Below are 18,726 nucleotides of genomic sequence, written 5' to 3'. Positions count from 1 at the left end.
TTTCTACCCAGGGACTCCCAACCACATATTACTGAGCTGCTTATAAGAAAGAATCTAAATTAGAAAGAAAATGAGTAAGCCTGAATAAGACTTTATCATTCTTAAAGGAATTATTTAATATTTCAAATGTGTTCATTAAAGACATTCAGAGCCACATGCTAGAGGTTTTAACCTCCCAAGTTAATTATCAAAACACTAATTCCAGTAATAAAAATAAAAAGAATGCATTCAACACTCTATTTATAGAAAGGATATTCAAATGCCTGTTTTTATGTATAATTATATTCCAATTAAAATAATTTGATCAAACTCACCCTCATCCATACCTGCAATCATATTGTTTAACCGAAAATGCCGACAGCGATGGTTATGAGGGCGTGCCTGATGTAACTTACGTCACTTACTAGCAGTGCTGTCTATCATGGCAGTTACTTATGGGTAAGTGAGAAGCATCAAAAATTTCAGAAATAAATACCAAACCTCAACCATTCAACTGAGGTATGGGTCATGCCTTCTTTTCTTTCTTCTTAAAATTCAGTTAATCAACAACTTATTTTTATTGTGTGTTTTTTTTTCTAGTATTACAATTATTTACTAAAGTCAGTTCCTACATAAATGACACTAAACATGACCTTCGGGGCCCCATTGTTCCTCTGGGTCAGGCTCTGCAAAGATTTTCTGCCAAGGACAAGATGGCAAATATTTTAGGCTACAAGAGCCCTGGGTTCTCGGTGGGTCACACATCCTTTGCTTGTTTGTTTATTTTTTACTATTTTTTTTACTACTCTTTAAAATGTAAACAGGGGGGCTAGCTTACAGGCTGCACACAAGTAGGACCAGGGTGCATTTGGCCACCGGCTGTGGTTTGTTGATCCCCAGCCATAATGGTTTCCAATAAGGCATTTGTAAAAGAAGCATTTTTTTTTCTCTTATAAAGAAAGAACCTGGATTCTGGCCAAGGGATAAGAGCTCAAGACTCATCATTACATTCCTTTGCAACTTGAGGGCCTTAAGCTAGCAGCACAACTTTGAATAAATTACTCAGTCTCTCTGGGTTTTCTTTTCTGATTCATCTGTAAAATAGAACAGATGATGCTCATGGGAGGGAGAAGGGGATGGAGAGCCAGGGAGGTCAGGGGTCCCTCTGGGTGGGATCCAGGTGTGGGGTTAGACAAGAGCTACGGGAAAAAGTGAGATGGAGGCTCCATGTGGCCAGAGCTCGGGAGCCCTGAGAGCTACAACCTCCAAAGGGTGTTTCTAGGCCGCTTGCCTTCTCAGTTGCAAAGCTTATGCCCATTCGTATACCTACGAAATCTAGACACTGACACAGCGATGAGTAAGGAAGCACTGATCGCAGCACAGCGGGAAGGCAGACGTTCAACAGGGCGGTAAGGCTGAGAGCACAACACGTGCCCGCAGTAAGGAGAGGTCACGAGAGGGACGTCTCCGGGGTGAGTTTCTGTGGGAAGATGTTCTGGGTTTGACTCCAGCTCAGCGAAGAGAGGTGCAGTGAGTTCCCAGCGGAAGCAGCACGAACAAAGTGCAGGCAGTGAGAGTGCGAAGTTGCACACTGTGTGGTCCAGACAGGAGCTGGGGTCAGGCGAGTGGAGAACAGGCTGGAGCTGGGGCAGGATGGGGTCGGGAAGGGTGGCGAGGGGGTGCAGAGGAGCACGTGCTGGATGCTGTGGGTCAAGGGAAACCAATGAGGTCCTTTCAGCAGGAGATCTCAGGGCCAAATTCGCATTTACGATAAATCACCCCGCCTTCTGTAAGTCTGGATGAGGGGCCAGGCTAGAGCAGGAAGATGAATTAGAAACTGATCCCTTAGCCCTGGCAGGGGCTGAGGCAGATCTGACCAAGGGCAGTCATGGAAGGTCAGAACTGAGAAGACTGATCTTGACAATGCTTATAAGTTAAATTGTAAAGACCTGAGGACCAATGGGACGTGGGGGCAGGAAAGGGAAGCAGAATAAATGAGGAGACATGGCTGGTGCGTCCACCACTGGGGCAGGAAAGAAAACCCAGGACTCACAGAGGCAGTCTTGGAGAGAGCAGCCGAGGCTACGCACTGCAGCGTGGCCCTAGGAAGCCAGAAGTGGCATGAAGCATCCAGGTAATGACAGGACACCCAGGTACAGTATCCGTAGGCAGACAGAGGCTGGAAAGCACAAAAAGAATTCGGGGCCTGGGCTGCAGGTCTGGAGCTCGGCCACGTGCACGCAGAATGGAGGAGGACCCTCGAGTGATAGGGAGAGCAGGACGAGCAACGGTCTGAAGGCAGAGCGTGGACGAACCCATGAGAGGAGACGGACGAGAGGCCCAGAGCCAGGGAGGGGACACAGAGGAACCGGGAGCAGCTGAAGGGTGAGTGCTGGTCAGGGAGCAGGACCCAATGGTGGGGGCACTGGTACAGCCGCATGGGCTGAATCGCAGCTGGATGGCACGGGGCTGAGGGGTGAACTCTGGCAGAGTGCAGTGATGCAGATTCTCTACCCCAGCTCCTCCACACCCCGAGAGATACACACAGTGCAGAAATGATAATGACCAGGTCATTTAAAATGCAAATCAAAGCTACATTGAGGTATCACCTCACACCAGTCAGAATGGCCATCATTCAAAAGTCTACAAACGTTAACTGCTAGAGAGGGTGTGGAGAGAAGGGAACCCTCTTACACTGCTGATGGGCATGCAGTTTGGTGCAGCCACTATGGAGAACACTATGGAGATTCCTTAAAAAACTGGAAATAGACTTAACCGATGATCCAGCAATCCCACTCCTGGGCATACATCTGGAGGGAACTCTAATTCAGAAAGATACATGGACCTCAATGTTCATAGCAGCACTATTTACAATAAACATTACATGGAACCAACCTAAATGTCCATTGACAGATGACTAGATAAAGAAGTTGTGGTATTATATACAATGGAATACTATTCAGCCATAAAAAATAAAACAATGCCACATGCTGTAACATGGATGGACCTAGAGGTTATCATACTAAGTGAAGTAAGCCAGAAAGAGAAAGAAAAATACCACATGATATCACTTATATATGGAATCTTTAAAAAGGACACAAAGGAATTTATTTACAAAACAAACAGACTCACAAACATAGAAAACAAATTTATAGTTACCAGGGGGAAAGAGGGGCTATTCTGGAGAGATAAATTGGGAGTTTGGGATTTGCAGATATATACTACTATATATAAATATATAAACAACAAAGTCCTACTGTATAGGCCAGGGAACTATCTCAATGCCTTGTAATAACCTATAATGAAAAAAAATACATATACATATATATATATATATATATATTTGAAACACTATGCTGTACACCAAAAATTTAAACATTGTAAATCAACTACCATAAGAAATTTGCTCATTAAAAATTGAGTTCTTTTTAACACAGTTGTGCACAAGGTATTGTCATCCTTTGTGAAATATAAAATAAATCAGTGGATAAGATTCTGCCCCTCAAAGTTCATTATCCATTCAAAAATACTAATACATTTCTATGCATACCTTTAGTTGCAGGTAGATACTGGGAAGCTAAACTTCCATAAACTAATAGCTTGATTTATTGTCAAACCTTCCCAGTTACTATAATCAAATATAAGAATAACCAAGGAAGAAAATCTTTGCAGATTCCTAAAGAATACGAGAAAGAGACACGACTCTAGTCGTGTGGAAGAGACTAAAGGTGAAATTGAATGACCATCTCACTGTGGTTCACAACTGCAGTTGTCCTGGAAATCACTCAGGGCTGATGGATGTGTCAGCCCAGACCAGAGTCTGTAGGTCTGAGGTGGGCTGAGGAAATGCACTCTGACAGGTACCTCCAGGGGAGCTAGAGTTGGCACACTGCCCTGGTCCTTAGAGGTCCACCATCTTCTTTCCTAAGTCAAGTTACTGTGTACATGAATGGTTACCCACTCTCAGGAAATATCCCACAAGAAAACTGCCAATAAGTGCTTATCACTTCACATAGTCTAAAATTCATTGGCACAGTCCCTTGAAAACAGTTCATGCTTAAAGAAGCCAGCTAAGTATAAATGCTCAGTTTAAATCAACTCATCAGTTCAATATAGTCTTAGAGCATTGACTGAATTCTTACTAAAACCACATCCCGGGTAGGCAGTTGGGAAATGAAGGTGAAAACAGACTTGAGCACAGCAGACTCACAATGGCATACTTGCCCACCTGCATACAGGTGAGTTTTGGAAGAGCACCAATGTTTGCCAAGGGGCACCTCCACCAGGGAGAAGGAACCAGATTCAGTGATCTGAAATAGGGAAGGTGGAATGAATGACCACATATGCATTATGTGTGCTATGGTTTTACTCAACAAGCTTAATTTTCTGATTTCTTAAAGAGGAAATGTTTCTATTTTTATTTAATCTCCCTCAAAGACATTCGTGTTCTGCAGTGCGCTCATATTTAGTGGACAATCTCCTTTATCTGCAAGACTGCTCATTTACCCCCAATCACAGAACAGCCCAACACGGAAGCTACTGGGGATGGTTTCTTCAAGCATCCACAGACCAGAAGAAACAAATCTTTAAAGTATTAATTGCATGTGCAAAATAAAATATTTTTGCTATTTTTGGGTGTACTAAACAAATCATTCCACTCCCCCAATTTTCGCAGGACACAGATAAGCTCAACTATAGCATTATCCCCTCTAGGTAAAATTATATTGATTAAAGTTACTTTTCCTTCAGTAATTAAATAATCACACTCCAGGTGACTTTTGTAGCAAGTAATAGTACTGGGCATCCCAGTACTATCTCCAAAGCAATGGTGTATATTCCAGTTTCCAAAACGTCCGTCAGCTAAAATCCGCATACGCTCACACAGGTCGACCAGATGCATAAGGACCATAGCGGTGAGTGATAAGCGTATGTTGCATACGTTTGTATAATCATCATAAACCAAACAACTTCACACAGAGAAAGAGACGTGTTTCAAAGGACCCTTAACCCAAGGATGACAAATTACCTTCAAAGCCTTTCAAAAGATCAAGAGCACAATTTAATGTGTCCTGGAAGCTATTTAGTGATCCCCACAATGAGGAAGCGTGCTGGTCCGGGCGGGTCTGTGGCTGCCTCCTCCCCAGTCACGTGGCTCTGAGTCCAGAATCTCATGGATGACTCTGGAGTCCCTCCTCCTTCCCCTTGATTCTGAGAAAATCACTAGGAACTGCGTGGATAGACTGCAGTGGCTTCATAAGCACTCTCCAAGAGCCCACGGCAAACATGTGCGAGACACTTTAACCTTCATCTGAGCAGATTCCAGACATCTCATGAGATCCTCAAAGAAAGCCACCACTCGGAGAGGGTAAGCGCTTCTCCGAGCTCCGGCACTGGGGAGGATAAAGACCAGCTCGTCGTCCGCCCGCCTTCCTGCCCCTGAACTGCTCCGGCCAAGTCAGAGCGGCTAAGTTTTACTTGGCCCTGCGTTAGCAGAAGACAGTCCCTCCTCCAGGGGCTAAATAATTCTTCCCCGCGGCAAACGCTTAACACACAATGTGAACGTCTGGCTCACTCCCCTCAAACAGAGGGCTGAGCCAGGAGTGAGTAGCTAACAGCCATTCGACAAATGACAGAAATGCGAAGAGAACTTGAAAACCACCCCCGTTACCTTTCGGGGGCGTACAAGGTACCAGATAAACCCAGCACTTTCACAGATCTGGTGGGTTCCCCCAGCCGGGAAAGATGGGGCGGGGGCTCGGTGGGGAGCAGGAGCCATGAACGCAGAGCCCGCGGTGGGTACCATGCCGCCCGCCCACTTCGCCCACCCTGCGGTCGCCCGGCCTCTAAGACAATGGAGCGGACACTGTCCGGCGGGGGTCGCGGTCAGGGGTCAGTAGATCAGTGGAAGAGACAACAGCCTGGGGGCTCTCCTTCATCCCCGCATCTTTGTTCTCTGAAGTAGTAGCTCTTTTTCAACCTCAAAGAAAAAGAGACAGAGGACGAACCCCGCAGCCCCCCGGAGTGGTCGTGTAGAGGACCGCGCCGCTCCTCGCATCTCCCGTGGCAACGAGAGGACTGTAGTCCGTCTCCGCCGCCAGTTTCCCTTCTCCCGGGCCAGGTCCAGAGTTCAGAGAGGGTCTGCTCTCAGCTCGCAGCCACACACCTCCCTATGTCCCCTATCCGGAAAGGGACCGCCAGCCTTCTCTCCACGCCCTGCTCTCCACCCTAGGACTCTGGCTGGGGACCGGCGACGCAGGTGCCAGCAGCACGCACCCTCCCGGAGTCGCCGGCGCCGCGGGGCAGGGGAGCTTTGCGCCCAGCCGACCTCCAGACCTGGAGGCGAGGCTGCCGGGCCAAGCACTCTGCGCTGAGGACCGCGCTGGGGACCGCGCACGGCGCCCGCCGCCCCCCCTACCTGCTGGAGAAGGGTCCTCGGGAGCCGTGGGGTGATCGCGTGATCGCCGGGGTCGGCTCCGGGTGCGCCCCGCGAGGGTGCGCGGTGCGCGGGTCTCCTGCGCCCGGGGCCGCAGCGCGCTCGGGGCGGGCGCGGTGCGCGCAGCCCGGCCGGCGGGGCTGGTGACGGCCGCTCGCCTCCCGGTCGGCGGTGCTGGCTCCGCGGTCGGAACCCGGCGTCCGCGGCCGCGCTCGCCCCTCCCCGCGCGCCCCGCGGGCCACCGGCTGGTCTCCGGCTCCCGGGGGCGCCGCTCGGCCCGCCGCCTGCCCTCGCTCTGCGTCTCCCTCCTGCCTGTGCCGGGATGCGGAGCCCGCCTCCCTCCGCTCCCGCCCGGCGGCCCCTCCAGGGCTCCAGCCTCCCTCCTTCCCACGCTCTCGCGCGTTGTCTGAGACCGCGCCTCTCTCTCCTCTTCCAGCTCCCGACCCTCCCCTGCGAGTCTCCCGCCTCCCGCTTTGCTGCGACTCTAAGAATGGGGCTCACTCTTCAAACTTTTCCGACCTGACTTTGCAAGAAGCGAGGCAGCAGGAGGGGCAGGGGGTGGCCCGGAGGCGGGTCCTCTGCGCAGCGGCCCGGAGCTGCGACCTGGAGCGGGCATCCTCCTTGGGCAGTCCGACCAGAACAAAGGCCATCGCGGGGACTGTGGCAGCTGTCACCAGATGAGATGAGTGACCCCTTTTAAAGATACAGAGGCCATAATAGCCCTTCCAGCTCTGGCATTCGAGAACCCCTGAGATTCCCCTGAAATCTACTCCAAAATATGAACTTCAGCGTGGAACAAGACGAGTGTGGGCAAGGAACGGCCTTTCTCCAGGCAGCTGATCTCTGTTGCAGTTTTCATGACAAAATAAATATTTTGTTTTTGGTTGGCTCTGTAAATGCGTTCCACTGTCCACATTTTGCCATGAGGGCTATATTCTACATTAATTCTAAGGTTAACGTGACATATATACAGATCTATGTATACAGATATACATATATATCTGCATACAGATGTGTATATAAAATACGTCCAGATATATAATAGTATATAATAGCAGAAGGCCTTGTATATACCACATAATAAATGTTTATTCCAATGAGATTGCAACTATACTACTTTTTAGTTATTGGATATATTTGCATGAATCATATGACATGGGTGTATGAGAAATGCAACGTCTAGAGCTGTCTGGACAGAATGTACAGTCATACTTAAGTAACGTTACAGTGTTCAGGAAAGGATTAAATAATGATTCTGAGATACCGTTTTAATTTTCATTTACATTTCTTATTTTTCTTATTTGAGATACATTTTTTGAATTTCATAGATAGGATCAATGAAATGAATTAAATAAATTTGCAACTACATGAGACTCCATGGGGTGCTGTCCCTACATAATGCGACAAGATTGGAGGCCCAAGTTGGACTGAATTCTTACAAAAATAATTTACAAGCTCATTGAACGTATCAAAGCAATTCAGCAATACTGGTAAGAATAATGTAGGCTAGTAAGAACAACTCTGAATTAAAAGTAAAATAAATATTTCAGCACCTAGCTGTTGTCTTCTCCTCCTACACATTGGCACCAAGAAGTAGAAGCAGGCCGTTGGGACTGTCTCCTGGCAGTGACATAACATTGGTTCTACAGAATCTTGCGGTGTTTTTTTCTGTTTCTGGTTTTTTGTTGTTGTTGTTGTTGTTTGTTTTAGATAGCCGTATGTTTTGAATGTGCATTTTTGTCAAACTTTGCAACAGTTATTTCATACGGATGTTTAATACTTAAGTTATTGTGCTCTTTTTCTGTTACGTTTTCCGATTTTCAAGGATTACTATTTTGTATTATCCAAAAATGCATTTGAACTTAGCAGAAAAATATATGTGAAACCATTCCATTTCTCTCTATATTGTAAAATTTGTTTAGTGGAAAAATCTTCCACAGATGTACTCTACCAAAAGTTAGCTCTGGTAACCAGCGCTTAAACTCCGCAGACATCAGACAAAAAGTGCCTGTTAAAATACTGACATGCATTTAGCCTGACTGTTAATGCTTTGCACGGTACAGTGTTATATTTCTCACACGTAGGCTATATCTTTGATATACATTTATATCTGTCATACATGTAACGTTCTACATTAGCAGCTTATAAGAAACTAAAAGAAATCTATGATCATAAAAAAATCCATAATGATTAACAACCTCTCCTTCGTATTCTAGGCATTTGCATCACACTCTGCCTCATGTAGTCACAGCAGTGGCTTCAAATACACAACTGACTTTCAGGTTTTAAAAAATGACGTTGCTAGCCAACTATATAGGCAATATCTTATTAAGAATGTCATATTGGTTCAGTTGCCAGAGGTAATTTTTCTCTTTAAAGTGAGATATAGACACTGTTTTGCCGTTGGCGAGCACTCTGTTTACGCGGAGACATCCTATTCTGAGATAACACTTGTTCTGCTAGCACAGAAGCAGGCCTTACCCAGCTCTGGCAGCCCCAGAGGGTACATCGTAGTAAAGGAGGGTTGCCTTAGATAGAAACCCCAACCAGGCTACTTCTGCATACTGAATTAAAGTTTTTGTTATGTTGCAGGACATAAATTATCAGCTTCGTCTTATAGAAAAGTGTGTGCAGTGAATTCCTCGTATTTTATTACACTCCTAACCCACTGTGCCTCTTACATACCTTTCTCAAATGAACTGGCAATTTAAAAATGCAAATATGGCAATTTGCTAATTCTTCACATTTTGGGGAAACAAGAGACATCACTTCCCAGGAAATAATGTATCTAGATCAAAGTCACATCCCTGAAAGTATTGACATGTGCCAGCAAACGGAGCATTTCATATATATTATCAGGACACAGGGTCCTTTTTTACATAACACACAGTTTTAACTCCTGCTTCACAATATGTATGGAAGTCCAGTTTATTTATTGGCGACAAAGTGTTTGTGTGTCCCCAAAATGTGTCTATTGGAATCGTAACCTGCAATGTGATGGTCTCAGCAGGAGGGGCTTTGGCGGGGAGTGATTAGGTCCTGGGGGTGCAGCCCCTGGTGGCCTGTGTTCTTAAAAGAAGAAACAGGAGGGCTTTCCTGTCTGCTCCCTGCTCTCTGCTGTGTGAGTGCCCCCTGAGGAGACAGTCATCCTCTACCCAGAAGAGGTCCCTCCCCAGAGCCCCGCTAAGCCGGAGCCTGGATTCAGACACCCAGCCTCCAGAACCGTGAGAAATAAATCTGTGCTGTTGATACTTTGTCATAGCGACCAGAACTAAGACATGATTCCATCAACTGTTGAGGGAGGGGTATTGGAATCTCCAACTTTAATTATGATTTTTGTAGTTTTCCTGCAGTTCTGTCCATTTTTATTGCATGTGTTCAGAATTTCTATTTTCAGTGCATAATGTTTAAAATTGTTATGTATTCCTGGTGAATAAATCCTTGTCCTTTGAAATGATCTTTTTTACCCCTACTATTCTTGGAGATGAAATCTACTTTTTCTGATACTGATGTAGCCACTTCAGCATTTTTTTTTTTTGGATTAGTGTTCACATAGTATCTCATTCCATCTTTTAACTTTTGACCTCTTTGTGTCTTTCTATTTAGAGTGTGACACTGTGGGAGGAGGTCATGGAGAGGATGTGACCACCAGTTGACCCCCCAGCTGGATGTGGGTGATCAGGGGCTCCTCACCTCATCCTCGTCCTTGGAATGTATACTTTGCCCACTGTTCCCACAGTGGGAGCCGTGTTCAAGGATGCAGCCCTGAGAGCACCGTGTGGTTGAGGCCACCTGGACAGTACACATGCCTGAACCCCATTAAGACCTTTCTATAAACTTTGAAGATTCTGGTGGGCAAGTGTGGAGATCAGTTCAGCTTGCAACGCCCAAGACAAGCCTTGTAGCTAAGTTTCCTTACTTATTACACCTGCCACCTACCAGTCTGGAGAGACTGCCTCTTTCTCTGCCTCTCCTTGCCCTCCTGGACGGGACCGGTTTCAGGTTTCACCTGCGGAACTCCTGAGCTTGGGAACCAACACTAAGGTACATCAGTTACCATGGAGACACCGATGTCATTTGTATACACAGAGCTTATTGACAGAAAGATGAGGCTTAGAGAACTTCAGACACTGTGTGGTGGTTACTGAGACCACATATGTGGTGTGAAATCTATTTATAAACCTATGAATTGTTCATGAAATGGTTTTCAATTTTATAAACATACAAATGATCTGCCAACAGGTTTTGTTTTAAAATAGTTTTACTTTCTAAAGCGTAATTGTTTTTCTTTTGATTTAAATAAATTTAATCATAAATTATAATTACCCATAATTTTTGCAACCTCACTCTTTTTAGTTTCCAGAAGTCAGATTAGGGCAATGGTCAAGTGGACCTGAAGACCCCTGCGATAAAGAAGACACCGCATTTCTGCTAAATTGATCAGAAAAACGTGTAACACTGCCACAAAGTATAGAGTATAGTTTACATTAAAACTATTTCAGTTACATCCAAGAGTCTGAGGCTGAGCTACTTTTCACTTTATCAAACAAAGGCAGGCTGCTTTCCTAGCGTGAGTACCAAGCTTTTCCAGCTGTGACATCACTGGTGAGTTTATCACACAAGCCCTGGATATTTCTCACAAAGCCCCTCCTCTTCCTCCAGAGGACTTTATTCTGCCCTATATCCTCGCCTCCTGGGTCTGATTACCTTACTTAGACGTAGTTCCTTCCAGGCTTTATGATCGCACAGACTCTGATTCCAGGTTAATTACTCACTCAGTTACTCTGTCTTTTCATATAAATAGACTTTTTTACCTGCATTTCCCAAATCTAAACTCTGAACCCCATTTTTATTTCTAGAAAAAATTCTTCCCTGATCAGTGCCCTCATGTTGAAACTGTCTCGTCTCCATCTTTATGGAATCTGCTCAGGCTGTGACTCTGTGGTTCATCTCTGCCCTGATGCTGGTGTTTTACTAGTTATTATATTATTAGTCTGCACTGGACAGCATGGCTCTTTTCCATTTCTCTAATTAGTGTTAACTGTGTGTTTTTTAAGATATGATTAAATGACGAGGATAAGTGGATATACAACCCCATCACAATGTCAGCATCTCTTGTTGATTGATACATTGACTTCATGACTGCAATCTACACTTTGAACCAGCTGAATCAGACAGATCTAGTGATTTACGTAATTATTATTGTGCTTCATGCTCATTAGACAAGAAAGGTAAGACATTCATTTCAACTGCTGGAATTAAAATTATTTTTAGTAGCCAAATTAGCTTTTAGTTTCTCTCTTGCAGTTGTGTTTTTTTAAATCTTAACAACATCTGTAACTCAGTTCAGTAGGGTGTGTTGTTTATGATACCATCTTATATTAAAAATTCTGTTTTCTAGAGGTTAAAAGGCAAACAAGGTTTAGATTTGTATTCTTCAATATTTTGAGTTCTCCTATTCCTAACCGACCCCTACATGATCTGAGAGTCTTCGATGGCCTTAGAAGCTCATCTACCAGAGTCTATCCGACCTTCATCCTGGTCCCCTGAACACGTGACAGATAGGAAATTCAACTACCCTTCTGCTTCCTCTGGTTGTGTCGGGTCTTCTAGAAGCTGTCGAAGCTGGGATGGGAGGACGTGCCTGGTGGGAAATGACAGCATGCCTGCTAAGCAAGATGAATGGGAAGCAAAAGCACCAGGTGGAGGAAGGCATCGGAGGATCTGGTTCTGAAGTGAAGCGTCTCGGGGGCTTGAAGGACAGGGATGGCATGGTCATCTCAGGAAAGAGAAGAGGAGGGAAAAGCTAAAGGGAAGCAAGTGACCGTCTTAGCTGTCTGTCCACCTTTTTGATTCAGCTTCCTCCTTTTGACGGAGCTTTGAAAGTAAGTAAGCCGGTTCAGTGTCAGGCTGGTCTTAAGTATGATACGGTCTTAAAATATCGTCTTCCTCGTGTTAAAAAATGTGTTATGGTTTTAGTAAGAGTTATCATCCTCCTACTACTAAAAATTATACTTTCATGTTAGTTGAAATTTCTTAGCCACAAATTCTTTTCTTCCAACAGGAAGAAGAAAATATTTTAAAACAAAGATATTGAAGAGCTTTATTGCTGACAGATGACAAGGAATTCACTTTTAATCAGTGTAGATGATCCATACGATGTCTTTTCTGTGTTAGAAATCATGAGATACCCTTAGGGGAAGGGGCGGGGAAAAGGAGAGCTAAACAAAGACCAGAGATCCCCAAAGCCAGCCTTTCTGATTCTGTGATTTTCCTGTTTCTTCTTAATCAAGAGAAGCGGGCAAAGAGAAGTTCTTCCTTTCACATCTCCAAGACTCGTAGAAAACCATCTCCTGCCTGAGGGCTAATGCCAGAGGCCAGCTTGATTCTTAACCAAGCTCAGGTTTCTCTTAACTGTGCTAAAATCTTCTAAATGTGAATGCCAGTTAGCAACTGAGGCCCCGTTTGTTTCCATGTTGAAACCTCTGTAATCAATCGTTTTGCTTTGTTTCAACTCAGTTGTGTAAATGCCATCACCTCTGGGCATTTTAGAAATTTTATTGTACTAGAATACGTTTGCCAGAGAAAATGAGGCATCATTTCAAATAAACCTCTAGAGACCAAACTGGTCTGTTTTAGCCATTGGATTTTCACGTGGTTCCTCATTTCTGTCTTATTAGAAAATCACTAAGAATAAAACCAAAACTACCATTGGTCTCTGAAAACACAATGTTCAAAACTTGAATTTTTAACAATTACATCTTGTCTTTTTAACAAGACTGAGTGCAACTGTGGTGTATGATAATTACTTAACTAAATATTCTCAATTTAGTTACACCATAAAAAGCATTTTAAAATCTGTTTTCTATATATGTATATATTTATAAATTAATTTATACATTTATATGTTATTTAATGTATAAATCCAATTTATAAATGATATATAGTTATATGTGCATCACAATTATCTCAAACATAACTTATGAACAGTATTTCTGAGATATGTTTGTTTTTATTTATTCTTCTCCTCTTTCCAAAAAGACATCCAATAGCTTCCAAGGAGAAATATTATAAAGTAGAAAGAGATGAATAGTTTTAAAATAAAGGCAAAAGCCAAACTGAGGCAAAACCATAAGATGAGAGAAGAGAAGTCATTAGGGCACAGCGCTGTGCGTTGTGAAGTTCTTGGAATGGCAGTTACAATGAGTAATTGGCAAATAATGTAGTGAGCATGAATGTCCGCTAAAATTGGTCCTCACCCTGCTTCAGTCGAAGCAGTAAAGTGAATGTAAATATAATCTACACCAACGTTCGCACTTTTCACCAGATAAATGTGTACTGTTCGCTGTGGAGATGTACTTTCTTTTCTCATTATTTTGGTCTGGGAAAAATAACTTCCATGAGGCATTTTATTTAGAGACACATAAAACCAGGTTGCCTAAGAGGCAGTGTTCCAAAAATGGTTGTAGCTGATCCTACCTATAGTAATACACAGGTTTAGAAAATGTGCAGTATTTCAAGATAAAACAACAAGAATGACAATTAACATGTGTACATTACCAGAAAGCTTACAAATCCCTTTTACATACAACAGGACTTTTAATCTTCCCATTCTTAGAAAAACTGTGATTATCATTACTTCCATTTTATGTCTGAGATCACCAGACCTCTTTGAGTTCTGGAGCAAGAACCTAATTGAATGAGGGAAAGATTTAGGACTCGAATTCAGATCCCAGGATTCCAAATTGTATAATGACCTCCCTTGAATTCCAGGTATAAAGTTCTACTTACATTCCAAACCTATCATTTTTATTTTAAATTTACTTTAGAAAGTTTTCCTTCTGAATTTTGATCAGGGTCTCCCAAAGCAGAGCCACTCGCAAGACAGGAAGAGAGTTCTCACCCGGAATCCAATTTCCCAGCACCTTGATCTTGGACTTCCAGCCTCTCTGACTATGAGAAAATGCGCTTCTGTTTCTTTGGGCACTCTCTGTGCGGTATTTGGTGATGGCAGTCTGAGCAGAGGACCAAGTGATACAAACCTACGGAGAAAAGTGAGCCGTAATTTAACCGTGACCCAGGCTGCGTAATCATCGTGAGTACAGATGACATTTTAAACTTCCTTCAGTAACCCCCTCCGTGGGCATCTGACGGTGGTGCGGGGTGAAAGGGTTAAGTAATGTTTAACCAGTGTGTATACTTAGTTCCTTTTTTATCTCCCTGAGACTTACTAGCACTCTGAGTATCAATTCACTCGGAATGAATAATACCTTGAATGACATCAGCTTCCGCCAACATGTTGGGGTTACTATGGTAATGGAGAAAGTTTTTCAGTGGACAAAACAAGTACCACGCTTGATATATTAGTCAGCCAGGGAAAGCAGTCACATATAAGCCGCAGCATTCATCCGATGAATAGTCATTTAGGCAGCATGCATGTCAGCAATTCCGCTGCGTTTTTCTGAACATCAAAACTTTGGCAGTTGCATTGAGAATCTTGGCAGATTTACAAAAGTGGTAACACTCATTTTCTGAGCCTAGTTTTTTGGGTTATTTTTTCATTCTTTATGTCTTGGGACCCATATTTTCACAGGTTCACAGGGCTTTGAATCCAAATGCCAAATGAATGTTCTCCACTAGGGTTCACCTCCAGCGTTCACTGAAAACAGGCATTGTTTGTTCCTTCTAGTCATTCAGAAATTGATTTTATTTTATTAATTATATTTGGCCTTTTTTGAGCACAAAGACTTGTTACACAGCTATTGCTTGTTCCTATTAACTATTCTTAAATTCCACTTAATTGCTCTTTTCAGAAAAAGGCTGTAAAAAAAAGAATGAATGACAATTAAAAATACAATGACTAATCTGATCTCATATGGTGAGATGCAGATTTTAGTTACTGAAATAAAACCAATTCATCATTTGTAGGAAAAGCCACTTTCTCCCCCATGAGCAGATGATTTGAAAAAGGAAGTGACCATGAAAGTCAGAACTAAAGCAAGTTCACTAAAACCAAGGTGTGCAAATCTAACATTTTTTCTCATTAATGTTATTGTACAGAAAGTAAAGGCCGAATCATATAGGACATCTTGATTTTAGCGAAGCATTCAGCAGTCTCTCACGTGATAATTGTGCATAAAACTCCCAAATCTCAGTTCCAGTGGGAATTTCTACTCTGTGACACTCGCAAGCTGAAGCCAGATTTCACAGGGTCCAGGCCATACACTGGGTCTGCAGTAAGAGGACCAGAAATATTGCCGACAAAGCCTGGTAGCACGTGGCAGTGGCATCAGACAGGCAGGTGTGCAGAGCACAGCAGTCACTCTGTGGACGCCCCCCTTCTCGGCTTTGGGCTAGGTGACTATTCAAACTTGCGGAGAACGCAGTCTTCTGAGTGGGTTCCCCACTGCACCGTAGCGGATGGCTCAGTGATGCAGATGAACCTAGAAACCCAGGAATGAATGCCTCTGTGCAGTGACTCCGAAGTGCACACATCAAGATGGGTGTGACTGGATTACAGAGGCGAGCATGTAGTGAATTTCTTCCTTTACAAATTTATTTATTTCACAGTTAACCAATATCAACCTTTTTGTCAGGAACGAGGAAGGTCCACAGCCTTTAAACTTCAGTTAGCCAAAAAAAAAAAGATGAGTTTCATGAAAGAATCCATACAATTAAGTGTCTGGACCTACCCACGTTTCTCATTATCACAGGGTAGTAACTGGCTCTCCTAAAGTGAGGATCAGCTCGCTGGAGTCAGCAGACTCCTCTCTGACTGATGCACCCGAGGTCAACTCAGTTTTGCTTTTACTGATCATTTAATTTTTAATGGGGAACCATTTAAAAGAGCTTTGGTGACCCAATTATTCGGGCTTTAATTTCACAATGATAGAGCCCATTTTTCTGTATTTATATACAATCATCATTTGGGAAATTTGGAACTTGTCTTTCTTGAAGATGAAAACAAATCTAGCAGAGCAGTATTTTAAGCAGATCACCAATAACATATGTTAAAGACCTGGCTTATAGTTTTGCTTTCACAACTTCGCTGTATTCAACTCAGAGTAAAAATAAGTAGAAATGAAAAAAAAAAAAACAAAACAAAACAGAGAGAAATAAATAGAAATGGCCAAACCACAAAGTCTGGTTTCAGTTCAAGATCTGACCACAGGAACAACCCGAAGTGGCTAAGGTTACTTTCACTTAGTGTCATAATCAAACTGGTGGATGCCGAGCCCTGGAGATCCAGAAAACGTGCACTGTGTATGAGCTCTCCTTGGCTCCTGCTTCCCTCACAAATTCTTACCTGATGCCAGGCCTGGAGTCCACAGAGAGTGGGCCGTCCCCCGGCTCTTGACTAACTGGCTACCCAGGATAACCTGGGAATCACCAGCACTGCTGCCTCTTAATGCTGCAGCTGACGCGGCGGGGAGAGAGGGGCAGGTGCGTACAGCCCTCCGCGGGCTTCCTTGCTGCACTGCCCACCTGATTCCATCCATATCTCTGTTCTTTCTGTGTCTTCAGGCCTGCTCTCCTCATCAGAGAAAAAGGTCTGGATGTGGCCTGCCTCATGCATGACACACTCAGAAATGCTTCAGACCGCTATTAAGTTAAACACTGAGAGATAAGTTAAACTATCAGTCACGAAGGTGTCAGGATACATGGGAGGGCAGACACTATCCATTGTGGGGTGGAGGAGAAGCACAGCCAAGATTTCCAACATTCAGAAGAAAAGTAAGTAGCACGAGAGCCCAGTAAATGTCATGATGTCCCTGAGATGCTTTGAGCAGATAAATGTCCTGGGTTAACCTGTGTGAGAACTGTATGTAAAGGCATGCCTTGAGCTGCAGTGTCCTGGTCATGCGCATGCTCTGTGGCTCCACAGCTCTGCTACTTAATATCAGTGACCTTGTGAGAGCACCTTAAACATTCTGTGCCTCAGTTTGCCACTCTGAAAAATGGGCATGATAATGACAATCACCTTGTAAGTTTACTAAGAGAACAAATGAATTAATACCTGTAAACCCTTCCTAGCGTGCCTGGTGCAAATTAACTGCATTAACTCGTATCGTGATTACTGCAGGATTCCTGGTCTCTACAAATGAACTTAAACCTCTGCAAATTCAGGCTGAATGCCACTGCTACCTATTTATCCACTTACTGAAGACATTTTCATTACCAGTGGGTGGGACAGTCTCACGTTTCTTAGCTCTTCCTTTCTGAAATACACTTTGAGTGAAAAAGACACCTTGTTTCCTACTTTGAGTCTTGGCTGCCATTGTCTCCACTGGTAGAGAGGTGAACTCAGTGAGCAGGTGCAGGTTTGGGAACTTCCTGAAGCAAGAGAAGAGAAATCAGAAATGAGATGGGAAACCCTGAAAGTACACGCAGAGGAATAACATGGAAGGTAGCCCACCTCACGTGTTCCTTGATCATTTAGTCAACGTTCAAGGTCAGTGGCAGCTTCCCAAAGAATCAGATGACGGTAAAGAAAGTTACCATCACAGCCACAGCAGAGGCAGCCACGTTACCCTGCACCACAGCATGGCTCTAAGTGTCCCTGCAAAGGTGCCCCAAATTCAGCCTTGCACCAGCTGCTGCTGTTGCTAATTCTCATTTTATCACAGAAATCCGACACAGAAAGAAGTGACCCGCTCAAGGTCACACAGCTTCAAACTGAGGCAGAGGCATCGAGTCCACACTCTTAAATACTACCTACCCCAAACGGGTTCCCCGCGATTATGTGAAACTGAGACACACAGCAGGAACTGGATTCAAAATCTCAGAGTCACTGATGAAGAAAATCTCAAGATGCAGAGCTGCTGTTCACATCCAGCTCAGCCTTCCAAACAAGATCCCATCTGAGGCGCGTTGAGCCGGGTTTAGAAACAGCAATTTTGTTGTCGGGCTTTAGCACTAGTTTCATAAAAAGAAACAAAAACAACTCTTAGAGAAGTTTAGAATAGAGTTTCTGTTTCAAAGTGAGATGAATACAGTTGCCCACTTATGCTTTCTCTTTTATCACTCTTAAAACATATTATGAGAAGTACACAAATATCACACAATATGATTTATAGGTGGAATCTAAAATATGATACAAACAAACTTATTTACAAACCAGAAAGAGACTGACAAACATAGAAAACAAACTTATCGTTACCAAGGTGGAAAGGAGGGGAGAGATAAATTGGGAGTTTGGGATTAGCAGATACATGCTACTATATACACAATAGATAAACCACAAGGTCCTACTGTACAGGACAGGGAACTATATTCAATATCCTGAAATAATCAATAATAAAAAAGAATATGAA

At 43.7% G+C, this 18,726-nt stretch overlaps 1 protein-coding gene and 1 long non-coding RNA gene across 3 annotated transcripts in view; one reads left to right on the top strand and one right to left on the bottom strand.

The window, feature by feature from the left end:
• MYO16 (myosin XVI) overlaps positions 1-10,400 on the bottom strand; it is a 440,032-nt gene extending 429,632 nt beyond the window's left edge. The window contains exons 1-2 of the mRNA XM_072976531.1: positions 10,352-10,400; positions 6,932-7,105 (exon numbers count right to left, since the gene is read on the bottom strand). Coding sequence (XP_072832632.1) covers positions 6,932-7,028 — 97 coding nt within the window. The 5' untranslated portion in view covers positions 7,029-7,105; positions 10,352-10,400. The remainder of the gene's footprint in view (positions 1-6,931; positions 7,106-10,351) is intronic.
• Positions 10,401-10,546: 146 nt separating this feature from the next.
• LOC140685571 (uncharacterized) overlaps positions 10,547-18,726 on the top strand; it is a 36,441-nt gene continuing 28,261 nt past the window's right edge. Inside the window, exons 1-5 of one of the 2 annotated variants that reach the window (XR_012058835.1) lie at positions 10,547-11,017; positions 11,470-11,643; positions 11,814-12,297; positions 14,269-14,507; positions 17,496-17,583. This is a non-coding gene — a long non-coding RNA (uncharacterized lncRNA). Of the gene's footprint in view, positions 11,018-11,469; positions 11,644-11,813; positions 12,298-14,268; positions 14,508-17,495; positions 17,584-18,726 lie in introns of those variants that run through there. The other variant, XR_012058836.1, reaches the window with a different exon arrangement.

The sequence above is a fragment of the Vicugna pacos genome, chromosome 14, assembly GCF_048564905.1.
Source record: "Vicugna pacos chromosome 14, VicPac4, whole genome shotgun sequence".
NCBI lineage: Eukaryota > Metazoa > Chordata > Mammalia > Artiodactyla > Camelidae > Vicugna > Vicugna pacos.
This window is presented reverse-complemented; position numbering and strand designations above follow the sequence as displayed.